This window comes from Dysidea avara, chromosome 6 (assembly GCF_963678975.1).
Source record: "Dysidea avara chromosome 6, odDysAvar1.4, whole genome shotgun sequence".
NCBI lineage: Eukaryota > Metazoa > Porifera > Demospongiae > Dictyoceratida > Dysideidae > Dysidea > Dysidea avara.
Window position 1 is genome coordinate 23951387 of NC_089277.1, and position 26548 is coordinate 23977934.

At 39.2% G+C, this 26548-nt stretch overlaps 1 protein-coding gene across 4 annotated transcripts in view; it reads right to left on the reverse strand.

Annotated features, from left to right (window-relative positions):
* Positions 1-2115: 2115 nt before the first annotated feature.
* LOC136258312 (solute carrier family 35 member F2-like) overlaps positions 2116-26548 on the reverse strand; it is a 28136-nt gene continuing 3703 nt past the window's right edge. The window contains exons 1-7 of one of the 4 annotated variants that reach the window (XM_066051637.1): positions 23885-24029; positions 7450-7744; positions 5034-5202; positions 4039-4195; positions 3171-3223; positions 2955-3109; positions 2116-2461 (exon numbers count right to left, since the gene is read on the reverse strand). In XM_066051637.1, the coding sequence (XP_065907709.1) occupies positions 2249-2461; positions 2955-3109; positions 3171-3223; positions 4039-4195; positions 5034-5202; positions 7450-7710 (1008 nt within the window). In that variant the 5' untranslated portion in view covers positions 7711-7744; positions 23885-24029 and the 3' untranslated portion in view covers positions 2116-2248. Of the gene's footprint in view, positions 2462-2954; positions 3110-3170; positions 3224-4038; positions 4196-5033; positions 5203-7449; positions 7745-9389; positions 9461-23884; positions 24030-26548 lie in introns of those variants that run through there. The other 3 variants (XM_066051638.1, XM_066051636.1, XM_066051635.1) reach the window with 3 other exon arrangements.

A 26548-nucleotide genomic window follows, 5' to 3' on the forward strand; every position in this document is an offset into this window, starting at 1 on the left:
AGAGACAAGCCAAGGAATGCTAATGATTACTTTATGAAGATTGAATTGTGATATAAGTGTGCTGGTTTAGAATCAAAGAAGGCACCTGCCTTACACGTGATAAATGCCAATTGTCGGCACACGTGATACTGTACGTAGAACCCACAATCATTTCTGTACGAAACGATACGTAGCTGTACTGTAAGGTAATTGGAGGTACTATACGTGTAGTTCTGTGCTTTAGTTAGGCTGAGAAACTAGGTGACTACTCGTGTCATGCATTTTCAATAACATCTCTAAAATGTACGTAGCTACATGTAGATGTGATCGTCCAAAGATTGCATGAGAGTAATGTAGTTCGAGCTGGTCAGCTAGTTGGTTCAACTCCAGATTATTGGTCCAGCTCAGCGGGCCTGACCAACCGGACCGTCTCCTCCGGCCTTGGAATGAAGTTTATTTCTTCATTAGGAAGTGTTGATCTAGTCAAAATTTCAGCCAGTGGGTATACAGTGAACAGTGGGTACACTATTCCTTTCCACCCATACTGTTAGTGAATGACAAAATGAATTTCTGGAGCAAGAAATTCAAAGTCTAAAGGCTGTGCCCACAATACCACAGGGTTTTATGCTAACCTGGTCAACCTCTTTAAAATCATAATAATGTTTCTTGCGCCATATTTACCTTTAAAATGTATGCATGGGGAGCCCCAGAGAAAAAAAATTACCTTTTTCAATTTTTAAGCACTATGCATGCCAAAGTAGCTAATTCCAACCCAACAAACTATATATTACTGAGATCGGCAATCAATACTCTATCTATTGAGCATATAAAAAGCCAATTGTTCCAAAATTTAAAAAATCGGGCTGGAATATCTATTGAAAGGCAGGAAGTGTGATAATTGCGCATTAATGCCATTGTACCAGACAATTGGCTCGTACGTAGAATATACTATCTATATTGGCTTAACAAGCCACCATTAAAGGTAGCAACCACTATACGAAGGATGAAGTTATAATTATGTATACAGTGATTCATAGGCGAATTCTTGGTTGGCCGTTATACACGTTAGACAGGTGACTGCTTAATGCAGACCACAATGCATACATTTGTATGGGAAAATATTTGGGACCTCATGACCCAGCATGGCTGTTATGCAAAGGTGACCAGGTGACCGTAACACACTCAGGTTTCACTAAATATTTTACAGCTTCTGGAGGTTACCACTCAAACCATAATAGCCTGTATACTGCAGCATTTATGTTGTCCCCTTTATATTAGTATTATACCACTACAAGCTAGAAAATATTGATTTCACTTGGTTTAAGTAGTTTAGTTACAATGCCTGTGATCATTCAAAAAAAGTTTAGTCATTAAAATTTTCCTGTTAGTATGATGAATAAAATCAAAACCTACTAGCTAGTAAAAGATTGCATGGAATACCCCTTGGAATACTTTTGTAGAAAAGTCAAGAGTAGTTATCTCTTTAAGACTATTTCATTTAAGCTCTGCTGGACTGTATTGGGAAAGACGAGTGTATGAGCTAAAATTGAATCGTGTTCTAGACTTCTACACTGTTATTCCACCATATTCCAAACACCAGACTCAACCCTCAGTCATTATGCATGGCATTCGACACACACATTTGGCAGCTATTTCGGGTGCCTCATGTACGGCTGTTTGTAGCATGACTACTGGCAAGTATATTCTCTGCTGCTGGCTATATAGCTACATGTACTGATTATACAGGCGCTTACTAAAGATTTTACTCTCTTTCGTACAACAATTGTTATAAGCCTGTATGCAGTCTATAGAAGACCAGAATAATGATCTGAGCTAAACAGACCAGTACTCAGTTCTCTGTGACTCACACATGCACATACTTTGGTAGCTAGAATTTACTACACTAACAGGGCACAACTGAAAGTATAAGCCTGTCCATGGCCACAATTTTATCATTTAAAAGTCTACTGAAGGTGAACTGGTATTATAATAGTTACTCTTTTGAGTATCTTATAATGTGACCGAGGAATGGAGTGACTGGAAAATGGATATTATAGAACAGTAACTTTAGAGATATGACCGACCCAAAGGAAACTGCATGACCATTTTTAAATACATAAGTAACATAACGTGCACATTTGACAGAGCATGATCATAAAACATTAAAATACACTACATGTATAATATACTGTATTAAGGTATAAAAATTATCATATATTTGATGAGCTATATACTAACTCCAGTCTATTATTTTTCTTTGCTGTATGAATTAAATAGAACCATCAGCTGAATCCTCCACATTAACTAGTTTGTAATGTGTAGGACAATACCTCCACTCACAGAATAGTGAGTGTCCATAGTTATACCAGTAGCCAATACTGAACACTGACTGGTCTGTTCCTCCTTCAGGTACTGATATAATATTGTATAGGATCAGTCCAAACATGATCACCACAAATCCTCCAATGTAGAATACTGAGAACTACATGTACGACATACAATAACTGGCCTATAGTTTTAGCTTATAATGTTCATGCACTAGCTGTATTAATAAGTGACCTGCAAGTATTTATATTACATTATTATATTGGTCAATAATCACCGAACTGAACGTTGCAGAGTATGTACGTACATGAACCAATCACTTATGTCAACTCATTGAAGCAAGCAACAACACAGATCACTATTTTTACTACCATACACTATGTTATAGCTTGCATTTTGGCATGTTTTATAAAGTTCTGTACATCTTGACAGCTGAAATCACAGGGTTGTACAGGGGTTTCATGCAAGCCACACCAGTTACCTATACCCAAACTGCATGCTTATAACTTTGGTCATAATAATAGACTATGTCATAAGCTTAACTGACTGTATGTGCCTAGTGCATCACATGATACATAATTATATTACTCCTGCAACTGTTGCAGCAGCTAGCTCTTATGTGTAATGTATTACAATACATACATACCAACCTTGTCACCAAACAAGAATATGGAAAACATGAGACTGTACACATTAGCAGTGAGGGTTGAGAGATTGATGACCATCGATGATGAAAATATTAGGACAAATGGTTTCAAACAGTAATAGCAAATATTACAGAGATTGTATCCCAAAAAGTAGAGAACTGCAATGGAAGAAATTCTAATCATACTATTACATGACGGTGATAGCATGCAGACACTTACCAACTGGAACATTCCATTTAATTTCAGTCAGCGACTTTCGATCTAAGATACACCTGACGGGCATATGAAAATGAAATGTAACAATGCAAATCAGTTATAATTTTGCCATGTTCACAATACAATATGTAGGGACTTTTCATGCATTGCTTGCATTGCTTTAACAGCTTATAGATCTGGAAAGCCCATTATATTCACAGACCGAAGATATTAGTTTGCTAATGCAGGAGGTTAGTTTGCAAATGAAGCTGGCTACTGCAAGATGAGCTTGCAAACTCTAGGAAGGGTGCTTCGTAAAACAAAAACACTCACGATTATTTGTGGCTGGGGCTGTCATATGGATACAATATATTCATCTACTTTTTTCAAACATTATATGACTCAGAAGTTTATGACCATCATGTTATGGCCATTCAATTTTTAATTAACTTCTAGTGCAAGTTATATTACAAAATACACAGATACAGTATATGTATTTGGTACTAAGGTATGACCTATTTTGTAATGGGGTGTACACTGTATGCTTTTTTGCCCATGTGCCCAGTTCTAGGTAAATAATATACTTTACCTCTGCCATCAAACTTAAAAGCTATTGCAAGACACATATATACAATGACTAATAGCACCTCACACGCCAATTCATTAGTGAGAGAGTATAGAAATTCGTCTATGTATGGGTCACATTTTTGCAAAATTTAAGTAAACCATGTATTTGTACAGAGCTATATAATACATGCAGAATCCCTTTTAATCACTCATTATATTTCCACGCTATTACAGTTTTACCTCAACAACAACTTTAAGCTGTATATAGCCCTAAGGTGTTTCAAATGTAATAAAGAGATCTCTATATGGTATTTTAAAAACTTACAGTTGAATACTTGCAGCTAGTGTTCCACTAAATCCTAACATTGCCATGAAATCTACTATGCTAATTTCTTCCTTGATTAGAAATTCTTGTCCAACAAGACTGAGACACTGTGCCAGCGCAGCAATGATACACAGGGAGTCTCCTAATAGTTGATTTCCTTCAATGTGTAAAACATGGATGCATGTTCATATGTATATAATGTATGTATAATTATTAATGTAGGTATTAACATTTACCATTGTAATATGATATGGACTTCACTTTTAGCTTTCAATATTGCGATACTTTTATCATAGTGGCTATATCAAGTAATCAAGGTCTGAATATAAGAAGCAAATAGATATTGCTGTCTAATTGCTTAAGCCTCTTGCATGACAGTCCATTACAAAGCATACCAATGGCAAGACTTTGATCTTGTTACAATTTTATTACATTAAGGTAAAGGCATAGCTCAACTATATTACACAAGTTAAAATATGCTATAGACAGGAGAAAAATTTAATAAAGTAAAATGTGACTGAATTTGTGTCTTCCACACACACACATCCAATTTGCCAACTTTGATAGTGAAAATGCTATTGACTTGAAACTTGGTCAGTAGTATGCACCAACACAGCTTAATTGATGGAGAAAATTTCAGCCTTATATGTTAGCTGAACACCAAGTTATGGTCTCTGAATTGAATGTGTGTGGAAGACCCCTTTTTTCAAATCTGGTCACACATTTTAATGTGGCGTACAACAGAAGTAGCACATACTGCAGTAAATAATTCTCAATATTGTCACAGTGGGATGATATAGGGATGCTTCTCGCCCAATCATTATGCAGAATTGATGCAAGGATACAGGTCATAATGTGTAAATAGTCTGTAGTACTAGCTAAATAGATAGTAACTGTAATGTATCCAAACAAAACCAATAATGTGCATAGTTCATTGGAAAGTTTTACAACTGATTCTAGCCGTGTACAAGTGTACTGTAGTTATTGTACCTAACCTGCCTGGTTACCACCACTCTTTGATGATGTAAAATCTTCAAACATCACAACTACCATACCAACAGTGCAGATGATCATTGAAACATAATGAACAAGCTTGTATCTTGTTTTTATTAAGAAAAGTGAAAGGATGACAATCCATACTGTGGATGCACCATTATCAATAACCTATTGACAGAGTATACAGTCATATATTAGCTGATAGTTTTACTATGTACAGTATGTATGTAGCATATTGTTATGTGTAAACTCGCAACAAGGAATTTTTAATATCAATACACATGTAAATTATTATAAAAATATTCTCTAAACTATAACTCAGTGGTCAAGAGACAATGTTTTTCCATCCAATAACCTATACTGGTGCTCACCACTGACAAAATTTCGGTTTGTAAGTTTTTCCCAATCTGAATCATTAAAGTTTATAAACTGGATAAGTGTGGAAGATTTCCTTTTGCAAATCTGGTCCCAATATAGTTGTGTTTGCAAATGTAATCACTGCAACGTGTACTGGTGCATTCCTTGACGTCTCATAGTAAAATATAATATTTATGCGTGCATGTATTAACTGTGTGTATGTTGTGCACGCGCGCGGGTGTGTGTGTGTGTGTGTGTGTGTGTGTGTGTGTGTGTGTGTGTGTGTGAATTGGTATTATGTAGCCTGGGATAGCACAAGATGGTATACAATTTGTGCCAAACTATCCCATCAGGAGGAGTTGCCAGAGGCCCTACTGTGGCCACTTGCCTTTTCGCCTGTGGACTTTTAGATGATCCAGAGACTTATATTAACTCGACATCATGAGTGCTGTGTGCCGGTAAATCTCCTTTACCAGATTTCTACTGCGAGTGTAGCAGACATTTTCATCACAAAAGTGACCTTACCTGGTACCTGTCCAGTGATACTTAAGATACTGCATGGTTTTCAAATTTGCTAAAAATTAAAGCTGAACCAAATGACATGGTCAGTAATAAAAAACTATTGACTATGAGACCAAACTTAGTGTTGCACTGATACCAAATTAACCAATTATTCCGATAATCAATATTAAGCAATAGAATTGGCTGACACTGATAACCGATCCGATATACACAAATATTAATAGCGCAAACACTCATCCTCATCACTATTAATGACTCAAATTAGTGACATAAGCATTGATATATAGCTCATTCTAGGCTAAAATATATGAAGTAATATAAAGTTACTCATGTTTAACAGGTTTTAAGTACAGTTTACTACTGCTATACAGTTGAGACAAGTGGCTGCAGTTGGTACTACATATGTACATAGAAACCTAAAACCTCACAGTTTAGTAAGGGCTAGCCACACCCAAACCCCTCACTGTGAGATTTTAGGTAGTCAGGTAGTCTCCACTAAACCATTAACACATAGCATAATTAAAGTACCAAATGAAATAGGTCATGTCTCTCTCCCCCCCACATCATTATACTATAGTGGAGAAATAAGCTTTGATTTAATTATAACCAATTAATCGGCTTAGTGATTATCGGTGCAACACTACACAAAATGGACAAAATATTACAAACACAAGGAAAAATTAGGTTCAGATTCAAGACCCTGCCTTTATCAGTTGACAGGTTGATAAAGTGGTTTGTGTGTGTGTGTGTGTGTGTGTGTGTGTGTGTGTACGTGTGTGTGTGTGTGTGTACGTGTGTGTGTGTGTGTGTGTACGTGTGTGTGTGTGTCCCACCATCAACTGTGAGACATGGTACAGCCTCCTGCGGGTTACTGGTCCTGGGCATGCCTGCGTTGACTCATAGCACCTAAGTAGCACACAGGTGCCCCAGTGCTGGCCACTGGGCAGCGTGACCGCTTAGCGGCAACTGAAGGCCTTGCTTTTGCTTTGTGTGTGTGTGTACTGTGTGTGTCCAGGTTCAATACCCAGTTACGCCAAATTGGTGTTGTTGCTGTTTCCTTGAGCAAGAGACTTTACTCACATTACTCCAATCTGAGACATGGTATATCCTCCTGCAGGTTACTAGTCCTGTCCTAGGTCAATTTTCCCATGCTGACTCATAGCACCTGAGTAATGCACAGTGCTAGTTTACTGGATAGGCGTGACCATGCATGCTAGCATGACAGCTTTGTGTGTGTGTGTGTGTGTGTATGTGTGTGTGCGCATGCGTACCTATGTGTGTGCACTGTATATGCATGTTCACAATGAGATGTGATATAGTACAATTTTTTAGCTGCAAAAATGATGAATATTTCTTTTGATATTGGGATAATAAGTTTTGAAGTTTTAAATCCACAGAAATATAAATTACTTGCTTTCCGGTTTAGTTTCTAATGTGTATGTATGCACATCGGGTTTGTCAAATGTGTATTTGATACAATATGCAGTATAGCTACAAACTATATCAAGTATTGATAAAAAGAATAATATTCATTACCATGCTACTTGTAACCGTAGTATCCTTCAGTGACAAATTCTGTAAATAAGATCCCTGTACATTGGCAATCCCTAGTATCAGAAATTTCCACCAGTTAGCCTTCAGCTTTGCTACAAAGTTTTTCTGCAGAGCCATGTATGGTCCACAGGTTACACTTAGTACAAAGTAAACACCAGCAGCTAGTGTAGTAGATATGTCCTTCCCTGTGTGGTTGTCTAGTAGGATAACAAATACTCCTGTTCCTGTCCATAACAAGGACATTATCTGGCCAGTCACAAGGACATAAAAGAAGTACCTATGAAAGTAAACCATGCAGTTACAATTTGTTAATGTGAAATGGATAAAATAAAATTTAAAGTTAACATAATGAAAATAGTGTTCATGGTTTTTATAGAATAAACTTTTTTCTCAGTTTCAAATGGACTATATTATTTAATAATTTTGATTTGATTGACACTAACAATTAACACTTTGTACTACCGTAATTTGCTTTATTTTTGTGCAAAAATTTTTCATGATAAAAATTTTCATGTAAAATATTTTCGTATGATTTATGTGAATGACTGCTCTATTAGAGTAGTTCAATCTTGTATAAAAAAAATTTCGTGCAAGAAATTTTCGTACAAATTTGCATACGAAAATTATTTTACAATGAAAAAAAGTAAATTAAGGTACATTAGTACATCTGTATGGAAATGCATAATTGCATATGCTCAAGTAGACTGAGAAGGCTGACACTGTTTAATCTATGCATCCCATAGCCTTTAGACAACGCAACTAATATATGTCAAACAAACAAGCAGCAAGAGGTGCATGCTACGCTTAAACCACAAGTAGGTCACCGATTTCTGGTGTAATACAGTCCAGGAACAATATGAATGTTGGACACTTACCACTACCAACTATACGTATACAGAGCGTGCTTCATTATAACAGCAAAAAATATTAATAGGCATGCAGATCACTTAGTGGATGCATATCCAATGACAAGTATCTCCCTTAGATGCACATAAAGCCACAATATAACCATTTCAGGTAGTTTCTTACATGGATTCCAATGTCTTGTGAATGAATCACAAAGAACATTAGTGCTCATTTCACTGTACATGTAGATTTGTTAGTGCAACTCTCCTAAGCATATACTCAGTCATATTTATTGTAGTAATTTTCTAGCTTATGGTATGCACCATTGGTCTTTGTGTTTGTCATTTAAACATTGTATACAGTTTACCATTGTGTCAGAGCAAGGACCTTCGCATGCATACCAACAGGGATACTTTATGTAGTACAAAACTAATTATACTATAAACAGGGGTGAAGTTAGCTAAGATTGTAGTTGTATATAGGAGACTTTTTCACACTATATTCAGCCTTGCATGTTGTTGGTTAATGCAATGGAACTCCATCCAATAAAAATGACCACTACAAATAAATTCTGTTGTGGCTGACCTTTACATTAGAGGGTAATTTTACAAATGTATTGAACTTCAGGCCTGCATGTATGCAGGAATTTCAAAAGGGGGTTCTAAATTGAAGCGGTGGGTGATCCCAGATGTAGGGGTTTGGGGGTGCAGCCCCCAGACACTGAGAAAGGTTGAATGTTCAATGTCCTGAGAATAGCCTCAAATTGCTTAAATGCAGAAATGCATGTACTCATTAAATAAACTTCTCACACATCATTGTGTTGGCACAAATTCCTCTCAACATGCGCACACTAATGCAAACAAGAGATTACAATATGGTTGTAGTGCATGCACACTCCATCATTTCTAAGACTGCTCATGCAGGGTCATTCATTTCATCTATATGCTAACCTTACATTTCACCATTGTCCAAACATGGATGATAACCATAATAAGGTTAAATATGAAAGCAGCTGATGACAGACTCACACACTTGACACTTTAGAATTCATATCATATGCAACAAGCCAGGCTTACTTGTTGTTATAGTTAACAGCTTATCAGTCACAGTGTCCATCAAGTCTGGTGCTCATCATCGCTATTCTGGGCTCTTATTAGAAAATATTTAACAGAATTTAATTACGATTGGAATTAATCGAAATAAGGCCCCTATTTTAGGGTCCGCAACGTGAAAAATGAAGTTGCAAGAAACAAATCCCCGACTATCGTAGTATGTTACCCTTAGTGCCCCATCACTAACAACACGCTTGGTTTGAAACTGAGTTCCCTTGTTGGAGCAACACGTGGATTTGAATATCTCACGTGATTGATCTTTATTCCTTGCGCTCCAAAGAAGACGTCCAGAGCTCCCAGATTCTGAGTGTGATATCAAGTGTTGTTGGCCTACCAAACCATGTATAGAAGTGAGTAAAACTTTGCCTGTGTTTTCCACGGAGGCTGATTTTCTGCTGATGGATCGAGAAAATTTTTCGCTCGAGGTGCTCTACCAGCCAAGAGAAGAGAAGCCAATCCTATCACATAAGATGGTAATGAAGTTGGATGTATAAGTATTCTAGGCACCAAGTTTGAAAAAGCTGCGTCCTTTCTAACCATCTGGCTGGCAGAGATGAAATTTTCAGCACAATGATCTTCAATGATTTTGGTGGGTTGCCTCCTTCCTACCGTTACAAACTGTCTTCCTAGGAACTTTAAATCAGGGGAAGATCCAGAAGAACACCTGAGGTTTCTAAGAAGTGGTCAAATCCTTGACTTTAAAAGTTAAAAGGCCATTGCAAGCTACTACTCTAATAGAACATTCACTCTATTAGAACAACCATGACATTTGCCATCTACTATTGGTTGTGTTAATTGAACAGCTGTAGACAAGTTGCTTAGTCAATAAAAGTTGCACAGTCATTATAATAATTATTATTGTATAAAAAATGTAGAATATAGATACAGATCAAAGGCCTTGTGTATGTATGTATTTATTATTGATACTGTGCAGACCTCCATTAGGGAGTATAAAGCACAGATCCACATAAGAAAACATACATAAGCACAAAGTGTACAACATGTTAGTCTATAGCTGGGATGTGTGTGTGACTGTATGTATGTATGTCAATAATCCTGCATATAACCTAGCTAGCAACTTCTTCAATGAATGTTTAGGGCAAAGGCTATAAGCTTTAGATCACACTGAAGAACACAACTATGTATAATCTGCAACGTATGAGATGCATATTGTACTTTGACACCCTCATGCAGTGTGGTTGGGTGATGTTTGTACAGCAAAGTAGTCTTTCAGGGATGGCATCCCAAACATCCTACAATGTACATGATGATAGAATCGCTGCTAGTTTTCACTAATTGTTGACATGTGCATGTAGTTACATACGCACTTAGTTATAATTGTAGGAGTGCATCTAGCTATAGTTTCATTTGAAACAATGTGGTATATACTTTTAAAAACTACACATGCAGTGTTAATTTATAGCATTACAATTTCCATTTTGTCATTAGCACTCTCGATCAAGGTGTTAAATCACAAAAATCTTCTAGAATGGAATCCCAGACCCCTGCCATGTAGTTGATTTCATGCTAGGACCAGTGTTGCACCTCCCTGTTGCACACTCATCATCTCACTCACATTACTTTGGAAAGCAGTCACCAAAACTGAATCGTCCATGATAGGTATCAATCTAATGATAGTTCATGGAATGATTGGCAGTATGATTCTAATGCAGGAATAGTAAGGGAGGATGAGACACCTTTGTTTAGGGGGAAGGGGCTGGGGTCTAGATCGATGATGCCATGATCTAGCTGTAAGTTGAAGACCAAAAAATAGTCACTACCTGCTGGCAATAGTTGCCCTCCACCAACTAGACTAGATCTCCTTATTTATAACTACATATACGTATCTTGCTACACTGCTCCTCTAACAGCTCTAAGAATACTTTGACTGCTCTATTAGAATATCTCAATCTTGACTGCTCTATTGTAGTATCTCAAATTATTATTCTATTGAGCTAAGCTCTCCATCACAGCTACAAATATTGTTTGGGGGGTAAAGCCCCCATAATTTTTTTACAGGGGCTACATCTCCCCCTTCTCCACTGCCCCTGACTGGAATAGACATCCATTTTCCACATCCTATTAAGGCGTACTGTACATTAACTTACCCGCATGCCAGGTCACTTCGAAAACAAAGGTGTGATTAGTCTATTACACACATGTAGTTTACAGTACAATATCCATGGCAGACAATAAACAAATCATACATGTGTATGACCATACGCTTAAATATATAAACTCAATCATCACTTTCTCATCCATCAATACTCTAAATATTGTGCAAGCTTATAGCCAATTATTTCTTTACAAACTAGTTAGCTGAATTGATACCCCAAATGATTTGTATGCTTTTTAGTCAGCTCTGCATGGCCATGCATTTATTAGCTCTGACGACAGCTTCTCAACAATCAATGGAACAAACAATCATTGATATGGTAAGGGAAACATAGGCAAAGATGCAAAATTAATAGATCTAGATGAACAGAGATTTGGCTTTATTAAAGCAGATAACATTGCAGATTGATGAAGATAAGTTTGTTATTTTAAACGGGTGTTGTTACACAGAACAGTCTAATGCATATAGACCTGTGGCATGCAGAAATCAATACAACAGGTTAAATGTATTCTTTGGATAATAAAGTACACTAATGTGTTCAAGGAATTATTAAACCATGCACATCTCCTTACATTTAATTATCAAGTGCTTGCAATTAAATGTAAAAAGTTCCATTTAATTAGCCCATACGGACACAGATTCCATCTGGATGCATGCCCCAGGGCTCTGAGACATTGCTTTGGGTGGCCATTTTCACTTTAAAAATTAAGCAGCTACTAACAGTTACGATTACTCTATTAGAATGATTCAGAGCACATTGATCTTTTGCTACAAGAATTGACCACCAAAACTGGGGGACCATGGCCTTGTGGTTCCCTGCCCTATTTTCACTATCTGTGTAAAACATGATAAAAGGACACTGTAAAAACATGTGTAATTTATTGGTCTACTACACCTATAAAGTAGTAAACTACTCACATTGACAGATAAAGCTGTGAAGCTCTGCTTTACTTCTATCTCAGTCATGAATCAATAATTTCACAAACTCATAGGCCATATACACAGCAGCATTACGGTATTGGCTATACCTATATACATTACTAAGTTGTTATTTGTTTGGGCAGTTGCACAAGATACATAATTATTATTAATTTTTGTATAGAAAACCAGGTATGTAAAGTGTGAGGTACCTGGAGCTGGTCCTGCAATAGAGTACTCCAACTGATACAAAATGATTACTTCATAGCAGGATTTCAAATACTATTAGACTCTCCAGCAACAGCATCTTAATATTTAAATGTCCATAAAGTGCACACTTTCCAAGCAATCTATACAGTTATTCAATTGACACAACCAAAAGCAGACGGTAAATGTGTGGTTTTTCTTATAGAATACTGAATGTTCTATTAGAGTAGTAGCTTCCAATGACCTTTTAACTTTAAAAGTCAAGGATTTGACCACTTCTTAGAAACCTCAGGTGTTCTTCTGGATCTTCCCCTGATTTAAAGCTCCTAGGAAGACAGTTTGTAACAGTAGGAAGGAGACAACCCACCAAAATCATTGAAGATCATTGTGCTGAAAATTTCATCTCTGCCAGCCAGATGGTTAGAAAGGTGGCAGCTCTTTCAAACTTGGTGCCTAGAATACTTATACATCCAACTTCATTACCATCTTATGTGATAGGATTGGCTTCTCTTCTCTTGGCTGGTAGAGCACCTCGAACGAAAAATTTTCTCGACCCATCAACAGAAAATCAGCTTCCGTGGAAAACACAGGCAAAGTTTTACTCACTTCTATGCATGGTTTGGTAGGCCAACAACACTTGATATCACACTCAGAATCTGGGAGCTCTGGACGTCTTCTTTGGAGCGCAAGGAATAAAGATCAATCACGTGAGATATTAAAATTCGCGTGTTGCTCCAACAAGGGAACTCAGTTTCAAACCAAGGGTGGTGTTAGTGATGGGGCACTAAGGGTAACATACTACGATAGTTGGGGATTTGTTTCTTGCAACTTCATTTTTCACGTTGCGGACCCCACCTATTTGGTGATTATTAGTTTCTCATCCACCGCCCGCATCCTTCTTAAGCTACCGCATGGTAAGCCATTATTTACTCTGCGCATGCTCAGAAGAACACGTGATACCAAACTGTTATAATTTTTGTTGATGAACGCTACAATTCGCTATATCACCAGGAGAACTGTTGTTTTCCTAAGCAAATTGCTGCAGTGCCAGTTGCAATCGTGCTCTATCGACTTCATCAAAGCAGGCTTTCAGTTGACTGTCGAAAAACAGTTGGCGATCACGAAAAGTGGTGAAGGAAATGTTTGTAGTAAGAAAGAAAGACAATTTGGACAAGGTCTGTACATCAGTGTGTTAATATTATAAAATAATAGCATAATGGTAATACCCTCCCGCCCGCATCATAATAATTAGAAAGGCTGGATGAGAAACTAATAATCACCGAATAGGGGCCTAATAGAAGTAGCTCTCAGTGCAGTATGGTCAAGGATGGCTCGATGGATGGCCTTATTAAGATCGAGGGGTCCGACACCACCCAAAAGTCGCGTGTAAGATTCCGAATCTCACCATTTTTTCGCAAAGATTCTGGATTCCAACTAAAGATTCCAGATTTAAAATTTGGAAATTTAGCTACATAGCTATAGCAACACATAAATTAACACATTTTGCGCATTCAGCTGGCTTCCAGGCTAATTGGATCATAGGCGAGGCCTGTACAAACGTGTCGAGACATGTGCACCGTGCTCACCAGACTAAGCTGATTGCAACACAGCACTCGAGATAATATACAGTGTAATTTACTAGAAATATACGGAAATAATCGGACTTATAAAACATTTGCAGATTCCAAATTCTTGCCCAATTTCCAGATTCCATTGTGGGATTCCAATTGATTTGTGTTGGATTCCAGTTGGTGTCGGACCCCCGATTAAGATACTGTAAGTAGAATAATAGAAGCCTTAGCGATAAAGAGAAAACTGTCTATATTCATGCATCATTAAAGTGGTTTCTATGTACACAGATAACCTCGAAGCGCTATGGTTAATTAAGGCCACTACAATGAGATAACTTGTTTCTCATCAACCGCCCGCTCTTTTGCCCATTTTCGTGCGATAATGAGTGCGCAATGCGCACTCATTATCGCACGAGATTGCAGCATGGCTTTTTTGAGTGTTATGGTAGTGGGTTTACCACGTAGAAAAGCACTATTTCCATGGAAAACTGCAATCCCATTGAGCACCATTTATGAGTGTTTTTGACTTCTGTGTTGATCAGAGTGCTTTCTGGAGTATCAACAACCACCAAGGCATCAACAGTGAGTGCTACAGTGTACATTAGACTATACACTAGCATTGGTATCATGACTTACATGCCCTATGTGCAGGGCCATCATATCTAAGGGGGCATCTCCAAACTGATTTTGGTAGGCTTAACGTCATAATGATGCTAACTTCAGACCCCCCTCCTTAACATCACACTATGAAAACAATGCATTGGCAATAGAAGCACAAAACGTTATATTCTTTACCTGAAAACATAGTCTACAAACAGTATAGCTGTTTAATCACGTCACTTTCTCTGTTCTATAGCTGTTTACACTATAAATGGAGGTTAATAGCTTAACTGTGGTTAGCACAAAAAGAATCACGCATGCCTCCAGCCAGTTACGCACGTGATGCAGAAGGCGCCATTTGTTGGCTCGTGTGATCGAACTTCAACTCGTCGTGCGTAAAAGTGCGAGACGGAGAGCAATGATACTTCATCTCTACCTCAAACGGAATGATATCGTGATGAATAATAGGGTATCAACTTCTACTTTTACCCCGCGAACCACAGTGATAGTAACCGTCAGAATGTGACCAGGAAGATTCTCAAGAAAGTTTCCGGCACTAGTTTGATCAATAGTGCTCTAGCCGCGGTGGCACACACAGATCACAACTGATTGTATCGGTAGATGCTCCAGTATTGTCTCGCCGAGTGAGTTATCACCTACCACCGGAAGTCCCCACTAACCAGTCATCGATTTTATACTCATTCTCCTCCCTTCACAGAGGAAGGGAGTGAAATATAGTACATCCTGGAGGTAGGCGTAGAGGGTACCTGGCCTTTTTAGGGTAAGGTTGCTGGAATTTTCTTTTGAAAGGAATTTATGGATTGGTTGACCGCAAATTAAGCTGGTTGGATCCCACATTTTAAAGTATAGCCCCTAGGAGGGAGGGAAAAGGGGAATGATAGCTAGGCCTGGTTCAGTCGGGGACAGGTGGATTGGCAGCTACATCAGTAGCACTCAAACATCAGCTACGTCAGTAGCAGTCACATCAGCTACTTCGGTAGCTAGCACTCACATCAGCTACGTCGGTAGCACTCACATCAGCTACGTCAGTCGCACTCACATCAGCTACGTTGGTAGCACTCGAACATCAGCTACACTAATTGGTAGTAGCACTCAAACATCAGCTACAACGGTAATAGCACTCAAACATCAGCTACATTGGCAGCACTCACACATGAGCTACATCGGTAGGACTCTCACATGAGCTATGTCAATAGTACGCGAACATGAGCTACATCAGTAGTACTCAAACCTGAGCTACATCAGTAGCACTCAATATGTCATTAACACCTAGACTTGAGCTGTCAGTAGTATTCAATTTGTTATTAACACCCAGACATGATCTGTCAGTAGCACTCAGACATGAACTATGTCGGTAGCGCTCAAATGAGGTAAGTTGGTACTCAAACATCAGCTACATCTCACAATGTGAGCCATGTTGGTAGCACTCACACATGAGCTACAACGGTAGCACTCAAACATGAGCTACAACGGTAGCACTCAAACAGGAGCTACAACGGTAGCACTCAAACAGGAGCTACAACGGTAGCACTCAAACATGAGCTACACTGGTAGCACTCAGTCAAACACTAGCTATGTTGCAAACATGAGCTATGTCAGTAGCAGTCAAACATGAGCTACATCGGTAGTACCCAAACCTGAGTTACATCAGCAGCACTCAATATGTCAGTAACACCCAGTCATGAACTACATCACTAGTAGCCAGACACGTATAGCACCCAGAGATGAGCTACGTTGGTAGTACTCTAGTGAGGTAAGTTGGTACGGAAACATGAGCTACATCTCACAGTATGAGCTATGTCAGTAGCACTTAAACATGTGCTATGTCAGTAGCACTCAAACTGAACTACTATACATCAGTAGCACTCAGACATAAGCTACATTGGTAATACCCAGACAGGAGCTACGTCGGTAGCACCCATACATGAGCTACATCGGTAGCACTCAAATGTGGTAAGTTAAAAGCATTTACACATGAGCTATGTCGGTAGCATTCAAACATGAGTCACAACTGTAGAAAAATACATTGGTAGCAGTCACATATGAACTACATTGGTAGCACTCAAACATGAGGTACGTCGGTAATAACCTGAGTGACATCGGTAGCACTCAATATGTCAGTAACACCCAGACATGAGCTGTCAGTAGCACCCAGACATGAGGTACATCAGTAGCTGTAGCCAGACATGAGCTATGTTGGTAGCACTCAAGTTGGTACTCAAACAGGAGCTACATCTCACAACATGAGCCATGTCGGTAGCACTCACACAGCATAAGCTACACCGGTAGCACTCAAACATGAGCTACATTGGTAGCACTCACACATAAGCTATGTCAGCAGCACCGAAACATGAGTTAAGACGGTATAGCACCCAAACGAGCTATGTCAGCAGTTCTCAAACATGATCATGAGCTACATTGGTAGTACCCAAATCTGAGTTACATCGGTAGCACTCAATATGTTGGTAACACCCAGAATGAGCTGTCAGTTGCACTCAGACATGAGCTACATCACTAGTAGCCAGACATGAGCAGCTATAACACCCAGAAATGAGCCATGTTGCTAGCACCCAAATGAGGTAAGTTGGTACTCAAACATGAGTCTACATCTCACAATACGAGCTATGTCGGTAGCACGTAAACACGAACTACTATACGTCGGTAGCACTCAGGCATGAGCTACATTGGTAGTGCCCAGACATGAGCTACATCAGTAGCACCCATACATGAGCTACATCGGTAGCACCCATAATTAATGTGGTAAGTTAAAAGCTTTCACACACGAGCTATGTCGGTAGCACTCAAACATGAGTTACAACAGTAGAACTCCACCATAAACATATTGGTAGCACTCAAGCATGAACTACATCAGTAGCACTCAAAACATGAGCTACATCAGTAGCACTCAAAAGAGGTACGCTGGTAGCATTCAAACACGAGCTATGTCAGTAGCAAGCAAACATGAGCTACAAACATCAGTAGCACTCAGTATCAGACATGAGCTATCTTGGTAGCACATAAACACGAGCAGTCAGTAGTACTCAAACATTAGCTATATCAATAGCACTCAGACAGGAGCTATGTCAGTAGCACTCAAAAGAGGTAATTATACAAGTCGGTAACACGGGCTACTAAACTCAGACATGAGCTATGTTGGTAGCACTCAAACACAAACATGAGCTACATCAGCAGTACTCAAACATGAGCTACATCAGTAGCATGCAAACATGAGCTACGAACATCAGTAGCACTCAATTTCAGACATAAGCTATGTTTGGTAACACTCAAACACGAGCTATATTAGTAGCACTCGTACATGAGCTACTTGGTACATAGCACTCAAAAGAGGTAAGCTGGTAACATGAGCTACATCAGTAGCACTCAGACATGAGCTGTGTTGGTAGCACTCAAACATGATCTACGTCCATGTAACACTCAAACATGGGCTATGTCAGTAACACTCAAACACGAGCTATATCATTAGCATTATGTGGACATGATCATGAGCCACGTTGGTAGTACTCAAACATGCTTACATGAGCTACATCGCTGATGCTCAAACAGAAACTACATTGGTAACACTCAGACATGAGCTATATTGATAGTACCCAGACAGGAGCTCCCAGACATGAGCTATGTAAGTCTGTAGCACTCAAATGAGGTAAGCTGGTAGCACTCAAATGCAAGCTGCACCAGACATGAACTACATTAGTTGCAGCCATACATGAGCTATGTCAGTAGCACTCAGATGAGGTAAGTTGGCAGCTCTCAAACATGAGTGACGTCAGTAGCAATCACACATGAGCTACGCCAGTAACACTCAAACGTGAGCTATGTCGATAGCACTCAACCATGAGCTACATCAGTAAACGTGGACTACATCCATAGTACTCAAACACGGGCTACATTGGTAGCTCTCAAACAGGAATGATGCAACATCAATTCTAGTAAAATTAATGTGATAACTATGTTGGTATCACAGTACAATCATACATACATCAGCTACCTGACTATCAATCACAGTGAACGTGACCTCTTGTCATCACACATTTACACGGCAGCTATACTGCATGCATCAGCTGTAGTTGCTACGTCAACAACACTGTACAGTCATTATATTGCTAGCTTCTGACTACATCAGTGGTAAAAAATAAAAAAATAAAATGAAAAATGGGACAGCCATAGTACTGCTATACATTATTACCATGCACTGTAGCAACAGCCACACATCAGCTATATTGTTACATAGGAACATTTCACAGCGGAGGTGGTAGAAACTTCAGCAGGGCAGCTACATATCAGCTATATCATCACCTGACTGCATCATGATCAGGACAGCTACACCAGTAGCACTGTACAGTCTATACTGTTAGCATCAGACTATATCAATTACAATGGAGGTAGCAGAAATATCACCAGTGTAACCACACATACTCACTACATCAATCGCAGCTTCAGTGGACACGACAGCTACATCAGTAGCACTGTGCAGTCACATATATCAGGTATATTGTTACATCTGACTGCATCAATTGTAGTAGATGTGAGATCTGGCTTTGTCATGATCCTACATCCACACATCAGATAGACTGCTACGAATAATGTACAGCAGAAGTGTCAGGAATTTCAACTGCATACTGAAAGCACCTGACGCATTAGTTGCAGACGTAACAGCCATGCCGGGATAGATAATCCTAACCACATCACGATTGCGGCTACACATTAGTTGCGTTATTTGTACCACCTGCACCATCGACAGATCTTACAGATAGTAACAGCACAGGGCAGCTATGAGCTTTCTCACCTGACTGCATCACTATCACTCAGTATCAGTCACAGTGAGTGAGACAACTATGTCAGTAATGCAGTACAGTGGCCATAGCAATCGCTTGAGGTTGGGCTTTGGTCTCTGCAAAATCTTACATACTTAGCATGTCCAACCATGTGCTCTAAAGACTCCTCTTCACCCACACTGATCATAAAGGCCTAGTTCCTGCATCAGCTATAACGATAGCACCTGACAGTGTCATTTGCAGTATATTTGACAGTTATACAGTGGTATAGCACAGTTCACTACAGATATGTATCAGCTATACATGACAACATCGATGGCAGTAAACAAAATGGCTACTCAGTTGCCTATACAGTAGCATATCAGTTACTGCACTTAACTGAATGACAGGACGGCTACATTGGTAGCATGGTACAGTCACACATCAGCCAATCACTACCACTAAATGGCAGGACTTGCAGCAGCTGTGGCCACAGTTTAAGCACGCTTCAGCTACACCGAGAGCATATGACTATACCTGCTAAGTGACCAGCACAGCGTAGTCAGTCATCAACTCGAGCGTTAGCACCAGACTATATTATTTGCTGTAGCTAGACGTGGCAGCGATGTTCAGTAACACATGTACAGTACACACATATCAGCTAAATCAATAACCAATAATCAAGATGACCAGCTGCGACTAGTACAGCTCACTTGCTGGGAACACCTTGACTAGAACTCCTAGCAATCAAAAAAAAAGAAAAACAAACAAAAAACAGACTAGAATATTCTATATCCAGCTAGTCAGGATGTGACAGATAAGCAGCACACTATAACAGCTATGGTGACCACCGAAAAAAGCAACCGAGTGAGTCTAGATCTAGTAGCACTACTTCAGGCAACAAGACAAAGTTGTACTAAGGTATTTGATCACTACCACATGCCAGCGGTATCATGCACTAGTTTATTGAAATCACACCAGGCACGGTTAACACACATGCTTACACTATAAACAGAGATGTGAGATCGCCCTAAGCAGTATCACACATAGACACATCAGACTGGGCTGTGCCTCAATTCTCCGGATACGGGGAACACGTCAATTATGATTGTGTCAAGAGTACACAAATAGGTGAGCCAATATTACTCACTATGACTGCACTGCGAGCTGGGGACAGAGCGCAACTGCACATCACCTAGGTCATCCCATGACTACAGTGCAAAAATCCAACAGGCCATGCAGCCACTAAAACGCACTTGCATACACACGTACATTATAGTAACAAGCTATAGCTACGGATACTGATACTGCCAACTTGGCACCACGCTGGTGACACACCTATAGCAAGCAGTCTTAGCATAAGTCATAACTATGACCATAAAACTTCAATCAAACAAAGGCTGTAGTGTCACGCAGCTAAGTATCGATGAAGCTGGGGTAGCCTGCTGACAGCGGATTGCTCGCCGGCCAGACCAGGGCATGGCACTGATACAACATCACTCACTTAACGTTTTGAAATATATTCCTTTCTATACCGGCCAGTATCAACAACCAATAGCAATTTGCAGCTCCTAAACTGTGCTGCTGGCACGGTTTACAGAGGTGGCCAGGTAGCCATGAATAGGCAGACACACGTGCTAACCCTATGGCGCTAACGCTTAACAGTGCCTATCAAAGGTGACAAGACCTCATCTGGGCGATAGGAAAACCAAGCTCAAACAAGATGATCATTTTCGACAAGGTTTAAACTACTCCAACTAGCCACTTAGAACCCCCTGCTACCCCATTATGGGCTTTCTTTGGGCTATGGAACTCTCGTCCAGATAGGCTCGAGTTAGCTGCAGGGGCCAAAAATCCTACATCGAGCCATACAGATTACAACAAAGGCTCGAAAACGCAATAGCAGCTACGTGCTTGTCACCGACCTGCGTTGAGAGGGGATCACGTGCACCTGATCACGTGATTAAACAACCTGACCACCTGCCAAAAAATATAGTTAATAGTGATACTACCAGCATCTACTAAATGCAATTCGATGAATACTTAATACCACCAGCGACCACAATACGTGATTCGACAAATATGTGCTGACTGCTTTAATAAAAATTAATAACATCATGGGCTGAACCCCCCTCCTCCCTTAACGTCATTATGACGTTAAGCATACCAAAATCAGTTTGGAGATGCCCCCTAAAAGTCATAGTAGCTTTAGTGTTGCTACTTCTGCTACAAGCTTACACAGCCCAGTGGCGAATTTAGGGGGGTTTCAAAGGTTTCCACGGAAACCCCCTTTGAAAAATGATTGTGTAACAATTAAATGTTTTAATTATCGCGGCGTGCGTCTCGATCGAGATACTCTAATAGAGCAGTCACAGTAGCTACTAAAGTAGTGTGTAGGAAGTTATTTAATATATTTTATGTACTATTACTAGGCTGTGACTTTTTTTTTTTTTTTTTTTGGTCTCACCTTGCCAAACCAGACGATGTAGTGCAAACTTTTGCGTATCTCATGTCAATATATATTTCCACCTTCTAAACTGGAAACCCCCTTTATAAATTCCTAGATCCGCCACTGCAGCCCCTCCCCCTAATAAGACTACACGTGCTAACACCGTTGCTGTTTGCTGCCGCCGCTGCTGCTGCTGTACTGGGGTATGGTACATGACCCCAAGACTGGTGGAACTCTCGTAAAGGACTTGAAAGCTTTGTTACTGAGGTTGAAGTTTATGTGCAGTCGGAGTTTTACCCTCAGTGTGTACCACTGCTTGGTGTGCACCTAAAATAAAGGATTATTATACTGGTTATGTACAAATATGCTATGGCTTGTGCAATAATGAAATAACCAGCCCACCCACGTGTGATACTCTATGGGAAGCTGATGAGAAACAAGTTATCTCATTATAGTGGCCTAATACCTTGGGAAGCCACACGTGGTTCAGCTAGAAAAAGCCATGGAAGGCGTGTAAGGAATGCTAGAACACAGATTACAGTTGAAAAGATCATTTTTCCAGTTTAAAATAGGGGGTTTGACCGAACCCCCCTGGGTACGGGCCTGAACTTGGATAAACGTGGAAGGTAGGACAAATGCAACTACATACTATATCATAATTTTAACAATAATATAATTACTTTCATTACTTACATCCATAATTGTGACTGGATTTAAGAAAAGGGGTCTTCCACACACATCTAATTTACCAACTTTGATGACTCATAACTTCAGACTAGAAAAGGCTATGGACTTGAAATGTGGTCAGTAGTGAGCACCATCACATCTTAGTATATATTGCTTGACAAAGTAATAGACAATGAAATTTTAACAAGGTCTATAATTACAAGTACACAGAAAAATTTGGAATTTTTAACTAGAGTAGGGACCATTTCACATCGATAAAAAGTACTGAAACAAGCTGGAGTAGTGCACGATATTAAATCACAGTAAAACAATAAGAAGTTTATATCCCTAAAGGCACCTGTCGGGCCGAAATGACATCGAACAGTGAAAAATTCAAGCCTGTAGCCTTAGCCGTTATCGAGTTATGCTTGTCTGAAGGCATCAGTCAGTCAGTTACTCAGTCAGTAGAAAATTCTGTTAAATACATTTTTTTAAATTTTGTAGCAACTTGTTGAAAGCATTTCGGGTCGATCTGAAAGCTTGTTTGGGCTTAGTTTCACCAAACCAATACTGCCTCATTGGCATCAGGGTAATTGAGGCTGTTTTTTGGGTGATATTATTTTGTGGGCCACGCCTACTCCTTAGTGGTCCCTACTATACAGTACTATCATACTGTATGATATCGTACTGTTAAATCGCACAATTAAAAGATGTTAAAACATACTGAATACATGTATTTGCTTTTACCAAGTGCATAGGCCTTTCATACATGGATGCATTATAGAGACAAAACATCATGGAAGGACACTTCTAGGTAACTCTAGCTACTTGTGTCACAACTGTGCGCATTAACTATCTTTTTCTTTTCTCTTGGAAACTATACTAGACAGATGCTAATAGCATCGTGGGGCGAGCCTGAGTGTATATTTTTGAAGTATTGTTGGCAGTGAAAACTACTGAAAAATTATGGAGGAGAGTGTCTAAGAATCAATATAGCCTGTGCAAAATCACTATGTACACATCTGAAAAGCTTTTATTGATGGTATGATAGGTGTTGATAAGGTCAAGCTTTGATCTACTACTTTAACCTCTTCTTTTCAAGTCATTGCAGTTCTACGACACCGCATATAGCTATTCACGTTTTCTATGCCTTCTTCTTTCTGTCTCTTCAGGAGTTTCTGCATCCCTTCTGAGCCTGTACTGCTCCCTCCTACATCTAAGACGTTCCTCCGTATCCATTCAATAGTTACACGTGGCCAGACATCACTCACATGGCATAACAGTAATCTACACCGATAACTCTCGTAATATGCACCATTACACATACCAAATATGGCTAAGCAGTAGTCTACGTCCGTGAAATGAACCATTACACATACCAAATATGGCTAAGCAGTAATCTACACCGTTAACTCCTCCATTAAATGAACCATTATTCGTACCAAATATGGCTAAGCAGTAATCTACGCCGTTAACTCCTCCGTGAAATGAACCATTACACATACCAAATATGCTAAGCAGTAATCTATCCCCCGTGGAATGGACGATTACATGCACTTGTATGGACTACGCACACCGTATAAGGAGAATGGTCTGGAAGCACGTGTAAGGTATCCGCTTTATATCGTAATTTATTGTAAACGTGTCCATTACACCGCTGACTCCCTAGTGTGGGGCTCGCTCAGGCTCGTCCCAACTATTATCAACTCATTAAAAAAAGTTTTAAGGTTACTACTAGGGCTGTATGATAATGGCGATAACATGATTATCGTGATATCTATGTCATTATCAGGATAAAGATAATTAGTTTTCTATTATCGATAGCTTAAGATAATAATAAATCTCTGTAGACTATTGTATATTAAAAGCAGGTAGATGGTACTCTTGTGAGTATGGTTACAACTGGCTGTGGTAATTCTGAAAAGGGCAATTTTTGCAAGAGATACTAGCCTTAAACATTTATTATTAGGCACAACTACCCTTGCAAAGTACTCAATAGCAATATTTCATTATCGAGATAATATCGTTTATCGTGATAAAATGGATTTTGTTATCGAAACTTATCGAGATATAGGTTTTTCCATTATCGCACAGCCCTAGTTGCTACATATAATATACCATGCATGTGATGGTTGTGGTGCTGGTGGGGGTGCATTGCCTGATATGTGTGCATGATGTCCCAGGGTGTGCACGTGAGGGCAATTGCATACGTATGAGGACAATGCATGACTTTCAGTGTTGCAACTAATATGTTTAGTAGTTTAAGCTTTTGAATTTGGTTTTAAAGTTGTTTTAAGCTACTAAATTCACTTTGATGTGGTTGAGGGTGCCTTTAATATGGCCTGGTATTTGTCCAGGATACTTTGAGGTTGTTGAATATATCATTACAGTCACTATATCAAAGTTTCATACTAGCTCTTACTATAACACCAGTACTTACTATGTAAGGTTTTCAAAATGTATAAGAAACCTATATCACCAAGAGACAGTTTTGATTGTGGGATTCAGTTGGTCTCAATTGAGAACCACAGGAGATTACTGAAACCCACAATGTAAAGTGCATCTTGCTCATAATAGGTTGTACATACTTTTTACTACAGTATTCAATAGTAAGAAGCATTAAAACTGTACAGTTTGTGAAATGCAGTAACGAGTATTCAGCACACTTTGCAGTGTGACATCTGGATGATGCACTGCTAAGTGTGCCAGATGTTGCAATGCTAAGTGTGCTACATCACATCTGTAGCATAAGGGTCATTCCATGTCAAATCAACAAGGAATTTAGGATCACCTCTCGGATTTTGACGAAACTTGGTGTGTTTGTAGTACCTGTGGTGCTTATCACTCATGCAAATTTTTAGCTCCATACATTCCATAGTTTCTGATTTATGACCACAAACAATGGCGGATCCAGGATGGGGCATTTGGGGCAAATGCCCCCCCCCCAACCCACACACACACACACCTTGTGGAGGAGCCAGCCATAGCTACTTCTGATTAAAATAGCCACTAAACTTTATGTCAGCTAGGCCAAGATCAGTTTATAAACTTATGAAAATATGCACATTTTATTAACATTTATTACAAATTCACCTGAAACTAAAGCGAAACTTGTCACCCAGCACCTTCGTGCGCATTAAGCGCCTCTAAAAATAATTATAGTATTGCTGTTTTTAGACATTTGGAGCCTTTTAAACCGCTTTTAAGGCTTCACAACCATCTGAAAACGCCAAAATGGCACAAATCAACAATGAGACACTACTAAGAGGTGATTATTTGCTGCTTCAAAAATGCAGCACTGAACTAGAGAATTTGGCTCTCCCCAACCACCTACAACTTAGCCTGTTTGTGCCCCTCCCCTTGCCAGCTCCTGGATCCGCCCCTGACAAATATTTTGAATATTTCATGAAAATTTGGTCCATCTCTAGTTATAAAATTGAATGCAACTTTAATCTGTGTAAATATTTTTAAACACAATTTTCACTGATGGAAGACTGTTGATTGACCTTTCCAATGATCCCTAAATTATGGGATATCTACTTAATTATGGTTCAAAAGTACTTCATTGAAAACTGTAATCCTTTGTATTTTGAAAAATGCTGCTTGAAATTTTTCAAATTCTTTTGTGAACAATGATTGGGTCATAGTCTATGTTTGATAAAATTTTTGTGGTGGGACCACAATGGGCTCAAGAGATATAATGAATTATGTTGTGGTATGCAGTGGAATTTGCAGGCTATTATTGCTGTATTGGACTGTACACCTCCAATAACCAATCACAACAAGGCCATGCCAAGTTTGTC